Genomic DNA, 12,556 nt, shown 5'->3' on the forward strand with positions numbered 1-12,556 from the left:
GGTACTGCCGGTACTGCTGGCTGAGGTTGTGCTTTAGCACAGCTGATCCTGATGACCGCAGTTCAGCAAAAGTCTGTTAATCAACTATCAATGTAAATCAGCTGTGCTGGAGCGGGAAACCTCTTAAACCTGCAGGACAGCGGCCTTCGAGGACCGATTTTGGGGATGCCTGGTTTAAAATCTCCACTAGAGTTTCACAACAAACTAATAATTGGCTACTCCTGATAGAAGGAGCAGCAAATAAAACTTAAAATGATTGTGTTGCCTGCATGGAACCTAGACCAATACTTAGAATTGTTTTAGCTCCATTATTGAACAATTGCACTGTTAATTTAATGAACAATTCATCCCTAACAGGACCGTGAGATGAATGCTGTCTAGCCTCTTACAAAGGCAGATCCACAGAAACCTCTATTTTCTAGTAAGGTGGCACCGAATAATTGTACTTGTATAGAGCTGAATGGATGTGTTAATTTGGGGAAAAAAAACAGCATAATTTCCAGTGATGAGTCTTGATGAAATTTCTGTCTTAAACCACTGAACTGTGACGGATAGAAATTGAAGCAATGATGTTCTCCTGATCTCTCTTGTCTTTTTGCTATTATGTTACAACTTTTATAAAACATTTATATTTTTATGCATTGTACATTACTTACAGTTTTTATTTTTTACCCTACCTTTGTTTTTGTTTTAGTTCCAATAAGGAACAAAAGGGGGAACTGTAAAATAATAATAATGAAGAGTTAGAGCCTGTGAAGCGGAGTGTGTGGACCGGGCTCTCCATGCGAGGGTTGAAGGGAAGGCCAGGAGAGAGAAGAATATGTGGTTGTACCTTCCTAAGCCTCCCTCATGGCATGAAAGGAAGATGGCTGTTGTGAAATAAATTTGTTCTTCACAAGGGGCTAGAAAACATGGGCTTGTTAAAATTAGGAAGTTATGACCCCAATAAAAAGCTGTTGTGCCTCAGGGGTTTCCTCATGGTTCTTTTCCTGGGAGCAAGTTATTTACTACTCTTAACTGAAACTGGGTAAAACCATATAAAAAGGACTATAAAACAGGACTAAAAAATAACAGAGTTTATTCCAGATCAGGTCGTTACAGGACAGAGAAAAATGCTTGGAGTCTGCACAGCTGTGGGCTCAAAAATCACGTCCGCTAGCGTCCGGCAAAAATTGAGCCCCGAACAAGGTCATCTCCTGCTTCTTATAGCTCATGAGTCTATGTAATGCATCATGTTGATGTTTAGCTGCCCGTATCAAAAACTGACATGCCATCCATGTCTTGAACTTCATGCAGCTTGCTTCTATGCTTCAGGGTTACAGATAGCTATCCTCTATTAGACCGGCTCCAAGATGTGCCCATATCCTGTGTACTCTTAAAGACATGAAGGCTGTCCTGATTAGATGACCACACAGTGACATCCACTATGTGAAGGAAGGCCTTCTACTCTGTCTAATCTGGCTAACAGAATAACAATGCACATGATGTATAAATAATAAACCTAACAGGCTTAACCTGGGAAATGTGGAAGGTGGGGTAAATCCGGAGAGTGGAGGGGAGATGAAGAAGGACAGCAGATGCCCCAATGGTCCTTTCCACCTCATACAGACCAATGAAGCATGGTGACAGTTTTTTTTGACAAAGCCTTGAGAGGGATGTCCTGGGTGGAGAGCCAGACCTTCTGGCGCGGGATAAACGTAGGGGCGACCCTCCTCTCCTCGGTCAGACCTCCCGAGGGTCGTCATGGTCCTGCTCCAGATGGCTCTGCATCTTCGGATGTTATACTGAACAGAGAGCACAGCGACGGCAGCCTCCTCAGCTGAAAAAAGGGGAGGCTGATAACCCAGAGAGGCTTCAAAAGGGGAGAGTCCTGTGGCAGATGAGACATGAGTGTTGTGAGCATACTCAACCCAAGGGATAAACTGACTCCAATCGGTGGGGTTGGATAGCCAATAAGCATCTCAGGCTAGCCTCCAACCCCTGGTTCATGCGCTCGACTTGACCATTTGACTGAGGATGATAGCCAGAAGTGAGTGAGACTTTGGCCCCAAGGGCCGAACAAAAACCCTTCCAAACCTGTGATGTGATTTGGGGACCTCGATCAGAGATGATGTCTTGAGGGATTCCATGAAAAAGTGCTTCACTAGGAGTTGGGCTGTTTGCAGTGCTGTGGGATGCTTCCTCAGAGAAACAAGATGGCACGCCTTGAAAAAACAGTCAATAATAGTTAGGATAGTGGTCATACCTTTAGAGGTGTGAAGTCCAGTGATGAAGTCTATTGCTATGTGAGACCTAGCCTCATGAGACCATCCTGATCTCGCGAGCTTTCAAGGTTTCACTCGCAGATCAGTCTGGCTACTCTCCGTTAAAGAACATTTGGAGCAGTTCACCAAACGAATGTCCAATCAGCGTTGCCTTTGAGGCGGGTTGAGGTGTGACACAACGAGAAGCACGACAGTTCAGTCTAAAGAACATGGCGGCTTCAGCCGATGAAACTAGCGTTAGCGTGGCTATCGAGCAAGTTTTATCAGAATTACAGAGTATTTCTTCACTGAAAGAAGAGCAAAACACTGCTTTGGAGGCTTTTCTCAGAGGAAAAGATGTTTTTGCTCTTTTCCCGACTGGTTTCGGCAAGAGTTTGATCTATCAATTGGCTCCTCTTCGTCGTCGCTCTGTTAGTACGTCATATGCTTCGTTGATCTGATTGGTTTATTTGGCCCGTCTATCACCAACATAGGCCAATCAGCTAACCAGTATTTTCGCCCCTTCCAAAAATTACTTCAACGGAAGGTTTCCAGATGGATATGTAGAGCAAATCCATCTGGCGGAGTCAGGTTATGTTAGACCAGGGTCTCTTGGGAATGGGCAATGGTTGAAGGAAACCGACAGGGGGCTGATGTGAAGACTTTTTACGAGTGCAGGTCAGGCAGGCCAACACAAACTCCTTAACGTCCTTTAGTAAGGAGGGTCATCAAAAACGCCGACTAATGAGAGCCACAGTACGACTGATACCTGGATGGGCAGAGAACTTGGAAGTGTGGAGCCAGTTAATTACCCGAGAACGAATGGATGAGGGGACAAAAACTCTGTTGGGGGGTCCAGTACCAGGATCAGGCTCAGACTGCTGTGCCTGCTTGACAAGGTCCTCAATCTCCCAAGTGACTGCTACAACTGAACAGCTGGGAGGCAGAATGGGAGCAGCAGATTCTTCAGATTCGTCCGGGGCAAACTGCCTACAGAGTGCATCCGGTTTGACATTCCGAGAGCCAGGGTGAAAGGAAATGGAGAGGTTAAACCGGGAAAGAAATAGAGACCAGCGCGATTGGCAAGAGTTGATTCTCTTGGCGGATTGAATGTATGACAAGATTTTATGATCAGTCAAAACCTGAACAGGGTGTGTAGCACATTCCAGCCAGTGTCTCCATTCCTCAAGAGCTAGCTTAATGGCTAATAGCTCACGGTCTCCAATGTCATAATTTCTCTCTGCTGGGGAAAGTCTGCGAGAGAATAGGCACAAGGGTGTAATTTGTCATCTGAGTCAGATATCTGGGAGAGGACGGTTCCAACAACCGAATCAGAGGTGTCAACTTCCACCACAAACTGTTTAGAGAGATCAGGCTGAATGAGCACAGGAGCATTGGCAAAAAGGTCCTTTAAACAAACTAAGGCTGCCTCAGGGGACCAAACAAAAGGGACCTTAGTAGAAGTTAGAGAAGTGAGTGATAGAGCATGAGTGAAAGGCATCACTAGATACTCGAAGTGTCCTATGGGAATTTTGAAGGCAGTTTTCCATTCGTCTCCTTCCCTTATTCGAAGAAGATGATAGGAATTCTGAGATCCAGTTTAGTAAAAACAGTGGCGCCTTGAACAGGTTCAAACTCAGACGACAAAAGAGGCAAAGGATATTTGTTCTTGACAGTAATTTGATTCAAACCTCTGTAGTCTATAAAGGGTATAAGACAACCATCCTTCTTTCCAACAAAGAAGAATCCAGTTCCAGGAGGTGATGAAGAAGGAGATGTGTTCCATATGATTTCCAGACATTGTCAGCTGAATGGGGCGTGTCTGGTGGGTTATCCGGTGCAGGTTTCTGCCATCCAGAGCAAAAATTCAAAGAGGAACCCTCTTTTGAGTTTTTGCAGAGGTATCATTTCAATACCCATCTGCTGAGCAAAGGCAGAGTCAATTAAGTTTTGTTCACAACCAGAGTCTATGAGAGCCGATAGGGAGAAATACTTATTATTAATTAACAGAGATGCTGGCAAGAGTAGACAAGGTGCAGTGGAAGAAATCTTCTGGTCCGGCAGTAGCCTCATTTCTACTGGTGGACCCTGGCTTTTATCAAAAGGGGACACGAAGCAACAAAATGTCCCGCTTCTCCACAATAAAGGCAGAGCTTAGCCCGCATGCTGTGTTGTTTCTGCTCAGGGCTTAACCTAGTGCTGCCAATCTGCATGGGTTCAGGTGGAGAAGGGTTAGTAGGAAACTCAGTAGAGAGATTGTTTGTAGACTGAGGTTTAAAAGGAGAAGTTCTAGTACCTCTTTCCTTATTTCGAGCTAGGATCCGATTGTCCAAACTGATTGACAGTTTGATTAATTCCTCAAGAATCTCCGGTTCATTCACGGTGGCTAGCTCATCCTTAATGGAGTCATTGAGTGCGTTAGTGTAAACACACATGAGGGCAGTCTTATCCCAGCCCGAAGCAGCAGGGATTATGGGAAAATCAATGGCGAAATAAGATACAGACCTCTGTCCCTGTTTTAATTTCAGCATTTCACAAGAGTTAAGTCTCTTGCCCGGATCCTGGTTAAAAGTCTGCTTGAATTCAGTTATGAATTCCTCAAAGGTGCAGCCATAATCAGTGGATGAGGAAGATCTAACCACGGCCCAATCCAGGGCTTGGTCAGTTAGATGAGAAATGACTTAAGAAATTTTAGTTGAATCCAGAGGAAGAGTTAGTTGGGGCATGGTTGAACTGGATTAAACACTGCATAAGGAAACCCTGGCACTTCTTGGGGTTTCCTTCGAACCTGGGAGGACTAGCCAGCTGACACTCAGAGAAGGGGGGAGTTTAACAGGTTTATTGAGTACAGTTGGGTTGGATTCAGGGGAACTCAGTAAGCTGGTGAACCGGAACTGGAAGTGAGAAGGGAAGTTCGCAGAGGTTAGTTCAGGGTCTGTGGGAACTTTGAACGACGTCTTGCAAAAACACAGATAAACGGGAATCCCGTTTGCGGAGAAAGGTTTCTTCCCAGAATACAGTCGGTGTGGGTTTTTCCAGAGATTGAGGGGCTTGTTGGAGGGCGGACAGGTTTTGGTTTGGTTGGTTCCTGAGGAGCAATGGAGCAGACTGCCACTTAGATTTCCAGGAGAACTTGAACGCGACGTATGGAGATTAATCCCCTGCTCAGTGTGAAACTCAAACAATCCTTCCAGGGGGAGAAGGCCAAACATCCAATATGCAGGATGATTTCCTGCCGAAAGGCAAAAGACAAAAACAACTTTAGACTCAGAGTAACAAAAGACTCAGTTAGACTCATCTAAACTCAGCTTGGCTAGAGTACCCAAAACTGGCAAACACCCTGGAGTCGAGGTAGTGACAGTCCACCGCTTAAATACTCCTCAGTGATGAGCCAGCCAGCCGCAGGTTTGCAGGAGGACCAACAAGGACAGGGTGTAACCTGGTGGTGGGGGGAGAGCAGAACACCAAAAAACACAGCCCACACTACTGGATTCCTAACATTAAGCCTTGCCTGCTTAAAATAAGACAGACTTTCTGCCTCACAGACTAAATCTGGTAGTTGGTTCCACAGGAGAGGAGCCTGATAACTAAAAGATCTGCATCCCATTTTACTTTGAGAAATTCTAGGAACCACAAGTAAACCTGCAGATTGAGAGCAGAGTGCTATTTTAGGGACATAAGGAACAATCAGACATCTGATATAAGATGGACCTGGGCCATTTCAGGCTTTATGTGTGAGAAGGAGTATTTTTAATTCCATTCTAGATTTAACAGGAAGCCAATGAAGAGAAGCTAGGATAGAGATATGATCTCTCTTTTTAATTTTCACCAGAAAGCTGGCTGCAGCATTTTGGATCAGCTGAGGGCTTTTAACTACAGTTTGTGGACTTCCTGGTAGTAAACAATTACAGTGGTGTGGCCTTGAAGTAACAAATGCATGATGCTGAGCATCACCGCTGGACAGGATAGTTCTATTTTTTGCAATATTCCACAGTTAACATACTTTAAAATTGACTGAGATAAATTTAATCCCATCCAGATTAAGGGACAGACTAATCAGATTCTTTTTCAGACTCTGGTCCAAAAACTATCATTTCTGTATAAGTTCATTTTATTTCTCATTAATGTACACTCAGCACCCCATTTTAAAAGAAAAGAACAGAAAAGTCAAACATTTTACAAATTTATTAAAAAAGAAAAGCTGAAAACAAATCGTCATAAGTATTCATACCCTTTGCTGTGACACATATCTAACTCACAAGCTTCCAATTTTTTCTGATCATCCTTAAGATGGTTCTGCTCTTTCATTGGAGTCCATCTGTGTTTAATTATAATCTTTAAATGGTAATGGCCATCCAGCCAAACTGAGCAATCTTGGGAGAACAGCCTTGTTGAGAGAGGTAAAGAATAACCCAAAGATCTTGGTGACTGCGGTCCAGAGATGCAGTAGGGAGATGGTTGAAAGTTCCACAAAGTCAACTATCACTGCAGCCCTCCTTCAGTCAGGGCTTTATTTGGCCTTACGTAAAGCTCTCCTCAGTGCAACATAAAAAAGCCTGCATAGATTTCCTTCCTTCATCCTTCTTTCATCTGAGGAACATTGCAAAAATTAGAAATATCCTGTCCAGGGGTGATGCTGAGAAACTAGTCCATGCATTTGTTACTTCAAGGCTGGACTATTGTAATTCTTTACTATCAGGAAGTCCACAAACTGTAGTTAAAAGCCTTCAGCTGATCCAAAATGCTGCAGCCAGAGTTCTAATGAAAATGAAAAAGAGAGATCATATCTCTCCTATCCTGGCTTCTCTTCATTGGCTTCCTGTTAAATCAAGAATAGAATTTAAAATCCTCCTTCTCACATATAAAGCCTTAAATGGCCAAGCTCCATCTTATATCAGAGATCTGATTGTTCCTTATGTTCCTAACAGAGCACTTCGCTCTCAATCTGCAGGTTTACTAATCGTTCCTAGAATTTCTAAAAGTAGAATGGGAGGCAGATCTTTTAGTTATCAGGCTCCTCTCCTGTGGAACCAACTACCAGTTTTAGTCCGTGAGGCAGACACCCTGTCTACTTTTAAGGCTAGGCTTAAAACTTTCATTTTTGATAAAGCTTATAGTTAGGGTGGCTCAGGTTATCCTGAGCTATCTCTATAGTTATGCTGCTATAGGCTTAGACTTTTGGAGGACATAGGGACCCCCATTTCATCATTCTGCTTCATTCTCTCTCTGTTCTCCTATTCTGCAGAATCTGTTAGTTCAATCTCTAACCTTCTGCTCTCTCTGCTTTTCCTCAGAGTAGCTTTGCCTCATCTGTTCCTGTTTGGCTGTGACGTCATCCTGGAAAAAAACATCAGCTGTGCTGCTTCTATCAACACCCTTGTTAATAGATGTTGGAGATCGGCCTGTTTTCCAGTGTGGTCCTGTTTCTCTGACCGTGACTGAGTGGATGTGCTCTCTTCGTCCTCTGGCATGGGAGCTGCCTTGGAGCTCGTCTGCCTGGCTGTGTGTTTCCTGGACGGGGCCGCCTTTTACAGCTGCTTTTTGTATCTCTGCTTCTGTCTCCTTGAACCCCAGTCGGCCTCGGCAGATGGCCGCTCACACTGAGCCTGGTTCTGCTGGAGGTTTCTTCCTGTTAAAAGGGAGTTTTTCCTCTCCACTGTCGCTACAAGCATGCTTAGTGTGGGGGATTGTATTTGAGTCAATGAGTCAATGCAATCAACTGGTTTTCCTTAGATAGAAAACTTTGTATCAATTTGACTGTATGATCTGGTTGAACTGTAAAGTGCCTTGAGATGACATGTGTTGTGAATTTGGCGCTATATAAATAAACTGAATTGAATTGAATTGAATAGATTTTGTGGTCTATGTGACCAAGATTTACCTTTTTGCATTAATTTTAAGCAGTATTTGTTGAGAAAACGGGCACTGTTAATCACCTGCCCAATACAATCCTAACAGTGAAATATGGTGGTGGCATCATTATGCTATGGGGGTGTTTTTAGCTGCAGGGACAGGGCGACTGGTTGCAATTGAAAGAAAGATGAATGCTGCCAAGTACAGAGATATCCTGGAAGGAAACCTCTTCCTGAGTGCTAACGACCTCAGACTAGGCTGAAGGTTCACCTTCCAACAAGACGATGACCCAAAGCACACGGCTAAAATAACTAAGGAGTGGCTTTGGAAAAACTCTGTGGCCATTTTTGACTGACCCAACCAGAGCCCTGACCTAAACCCAGTTGAAGATCTCTGGAGAGACCTGAAAATGGCTGTCCACCATTACTAACCATCCAGCCTGACAGAACTGGAGAGGATCTGCAAGGAAGAACGGCTGAGGATTCCCAAATCCAGGTGTGAAAACATTGATGCATCATTCCCAAGAAGATTCATGGCTGTACTTGCTCAAAAGGGTGCTTCTACTCAATACTGAGCAAAGGGCCTGAATACGTATGACAATGTAATATTACAGTTTTTCTTTTTTCATAAATTTGCCAAAATTTCTACATTTATGTTTTTTTTCCTGTCAAGATAGTGTGCTGATTGTATATTAAAGAGAAATAAATTGAACTTTAATTGATTTTAGCGGATGGCTGCAATAAAACAAAGAGTGGAAAATGTAAAGGATTTCATAAGAGGCTCCCCCTTGAGAATGTCCTCAAAAAGATATTGAGCACAGCCTATGACACAGGGTTTTATTGATGCAGTGTTTTTTTTTAAGTCAATGTTCATATTCCATTACATGTTAAAATTCATGTTAAGATGTAAGACAGAACATCTACTGAACCTGTCACTGCTCCACATGTATACAAAAATATGCCCTTCGAGTTTTTTTGTTTTGTTTTGTTGTTGTTTTAATCTATGCTTTATTTTTTGTATGTGAATATTTTTTTAAATACTCATAAAATCTTTTTTTATTGTCTTAAATATTTACTGCAATGCCCAATATTTTATTATGGCCTAAAATAATTGTTGTTCAAAGTTGGACACTTTTTCTGACCTGGCTTAACACCCTAATGAGGTCATCATAGAAGAATAAAATAGGAGTGGCATTTGAGTGGATCAATACCTTAAAGGTGTGTCAAAGAGTTTAAGAATTTATACAAACCAGAATTTGGTATCAAAGCTCTTAGAGATGGAAGAAGTAGAGCTCTGCTTCCCACAGCTGCTCAAAACCTCCTGCAGGAAACCAAAGCATTCTTCCTCTCATATATTGCTTCTTTCTGTTCTCCTATCTGTTGTTTCTCTTCTGACTGTGAGTCTTAACATGCTGGTAATCATTGCAATTCTGCACTTCAGGTAAACACTATTTTAAAATTAAATGATATAATGAAAAAAGAAGGATGTAGCAGAAGGAAATTGATGTCAATTAAACATACTTTTAATGCATTACTTATTTTAACTATTATTGTTTAAATAAGTGAAAGGGTCAACATGTGTTTGTGTTTCTAATCTTTCCAGACAGCTTCACACCTCCACAAACATGATTCTTCTCTCTCTGGCTTTCTCAGATTTCTTCGTGGGTTTTCTCTTCTTGTTTCAACTCATGATGGTAGACGGCTGCTGGTATCTTGGCAACCTCATGTGTGCTCTGTTTGGTATTTTAGATTTAATTATTGTCTCTGCCTCAGTGGGAAATATGGTGCTTATTTCAATTGACCGTTATGTAGCCATATGTGATCCTCTGCATTATCCCACTAAGGTCACTCTGAAAAGAGCTAGAGTCTCAGTTTCACTCTGTTGGACTTGTTCTGTAATTTATTCCACTGTGATGTTGAGGGAGAACTTAGATAATTTGGACAAATTTAGTTCCTGTGCTGGAGACTGTACAGCTGACTTTGGCATCACAGGGTTTATTATCGATCTTTTTTTAACATTCCTTATTCCCATTACTGTCATATTAGTTCTTTATGCCATAGTCTTTGTGGTGGCTGTTTCTCAGATTCAGATCATGCGCTCTCAAGTTTCAGTCCTCACAAGTAGGTATTCAGTAAAAGCAATTCCCAAGAAATCTGAAATAAAAGCAGCCAGGACTCTTGGGCTTGTGATAATTGTGTTTCTGTCGTGCCTTTGCCCTTATTTCTGCATCTCCCTATTGAGTTTAGACAGCTTGCTCCATACTTTGACAGGTGTTTATGTTATGTCATTGTTTTACTTCAATTCCTGTCTTAACCCACTAATCTATGCATTATTCTACCCTTGGTTTAGAAAGTCTATCAAAATTATTGTTACACTTAAAATATTCAAGTCAGGTTCCTCTAATGTAAACTTACTGCATCCCTAATCACTATACTGTACAGTGTCCAGCAAATCTGTAAACAATATTTTTCCTATATTGTTTCTTTCCTTTTATTTCAAAAACTCAATCTCCATGTGTTTTAGTTAGATTTTTAGGTGTTGGACAAATAAATAATCAAGCAGAATTGTGAAGGAGAAGGGAAATAATACACAGTTTTGATCAAAGAAATACTTTACATTACACCAGCACTCAGGGGCCAGTGTAAATGGTGAAAAAGGAGAAGGATTCTAAAGGCCTATGATTAATAGGGGCCCAGTAAGGACCCTGATAGAATTACAAAAGTGACAGAAATATTATGACAACTAGTAATAAACTTACAATCACCCACTGTTTTATGTTTTAGGTAAACCATTTTTGTCTGTTTTGAAAATACAGATACACACACACATTTGCATAAAATTGTTAAGATAACTACCCGCTTCACTTCCTTTATGAGGCCTCTGGCAAGTTTTCACAGACAGCGATTGGAGAAGGGGACAGTAAGATTTTGCAGTCAAGGAACCAAAGAAAGGAAACAGCATTAGCTCCAATAAGAGAAAGAGGGAAAGACTTGATGGTATGCCACTCAATTCAATTCAGTTTGTTTATATAGTGCCATATCACAACACATGTCATCTCAAGTCACTTAACTGATCAAATTCAATAATACAGTACAGAGCCCCCTTCTGCTGTCTTCTATCACAGGAAAGGTAGTGTAGTTAGTGTTTCATGTACAGTTGCAATAACTTATTGCAAGTATATTTTATTTGATTATGTTTTGTCTGTCTAGTAAAATGTGGCTGTTTTCATGTTGGGTTTTCAGTTACATTCTGATGTCTTTTTGTGTTTTCTAAGACATCAGTTTCGTTTTCTATTTAGTGTTATTTAAAGTTATAGGGCAATCTTTTATTTACGGGTGGATCTTCTAAATAAGTGTACCTCCTAATTGTCAATCATTCTGGTGTTATGTTTACCTAATTCAAATATATATTTGTGTTGATGAAAGAAATAAAAAATGGGTCCAAGAAATGTTCTGCTAAACACAGACAGCTCCATTGTAAGCCTATAGATTTCAAGATGAAATACACAGGATACATTAAGCATTTTAAATTAATTAAAACAAAAAGCAATGGCATCAATTAAAGATATGATTTGAACTAAAGACTAATTTGCAATGACTAATATTGAGTAAATCACTGACGGTTCCTGAATTAGTCTGAGACGTATTGATATTGCGGTGGTTTTAAGATACATGATTATCCAAAGATCTTAAAATTAATTGTTGATTCATACCTGAATAGTAAAGTTAGCTTTGAGAATTAAATGTATTAGTTTTCCTGAGAAAGATGAAGAGTTCAATAAACAATTGAATTTGTGATTTTCGTTGCTCACTAGATGGCAATGACCTGAAATGAAGTAAGCCGATTTAAAAAAAAAAAAGTAATGTAGTTAAGCTACTTTTGTCTTTTTGTTGTAGCTTTGCTTGCTACATTTTTCTGATGGAAAGCTTCAGTGTAATGAATCTTCATTTCTTGTAGAATAATTCACAGCTTAACTCAACATTTTCTAAGCAGCTTCCCCAATACTGTGAAGCTGGCAGTGTCCATGCATAATAATCCAAATGTCAGAGACTCAGAACCTTGGACCCAATATTCAAGCAGACAGATCTGGATGATTTCAAATAAAGCTTTTATTTAAACAATAAAAAAATGCAGCTGTTGGTCAGTTGGATCTCTGGATCCTCTTGTTTTGAGTTCAGTTCGATCCAGAGGAAGGAGTTGAATCCAAACGGCAGATTTGTCCACAGCTTTCGGCGGATGCCGCACCAAGAGTTCATTGTGAAAAGCAGAGTTGACGCCTGTTGACGCCAAAGAGCAACATTGTCCATGAAGGAAGATCTAGAGCCAAAGTCAAAGCAGAACCAGGTTCACAGACCATAAGATCAGAGAACAGAGGAGGTACCAAGCCGAGGTCAGAAGAACGGTCCAAGTGCGGTAAGCCGGCAGAATCCAGGAATCAGTCCAGAACAAACAGACTTACA

The 12,556-nt window shown here is 41.3% G+C and overlaps 1 protein-coding gene across 1 annotated transcript; it reads left to right on the plus strand.

Annotated features, from left to right (window-relative positions):
- Window positions 1–1,655: 1,655 nt before the first annotated feature.
- Window positions 1,656–11,803, plus strand: LOC119794072 (trace amine-associated receptor 13c-like). Its single transcript, XM_038301419.1, has 3 exons — window positions 1,656–1,721; window positions 9,364–9,536; window positions 9,699–11,803. The coding sequence occupies exons 1-3, from the start codon at window positions 1,656–1,658 to the stop codon at window positions 10,519–10,521; spliced, it is 1,062 nt and encodes a 353-aa protein (XP_038157347.1). The 3' UTR covers window positions 10,522–11,803.
- The last annotated feature ends 753 nt before the right edge of the window (window positions 11,804–12,556 follow it).

Source organism: Cyprinodon tularosa, unplaced genomic scaffold (genome assembly GCF_016077235.1).
Source record: "Cyprinodon tularosa strain WSP-4 unplaced genomic scaffold, ASM1607723v1 ctg467, whole genome shotgun sequence".
In the NCBI taxonomy this organism is placed as follows: domain Eukaryota; kingdom Metazoa; phylum Chordata; class Actinopteri; order Cyprinodontiformes; family Cyprinodontidae; genus Cyprinodon; species Cyprinodon tularosa.

Excerpts from the sequence above, each read along its gene's own strand:
- LOC119794072 (XM_038301419.1), top strand. The coding sequence starts at position 1,656 with ATGTCCTGGGTGGAGAGCCAGACCTTCTGGCGCGGGATAAACGTAGGG. Across the intron at positions 1,722-9,363 it reads GGGCGACCCTCCTCTCCTCG|CTCTTAGAGATGGAAGAAGT; the intron begins GTCAGACCTCCC and ends TTGGTATCAAAG. Across the intron at positions 9,537-9,698 it reads ATTGCAATTCTGCACTTCAG|ACAGCTTCACACCTCCACAA; the intron begins GTAAACACTATT and ends TAATCTTTCCAG.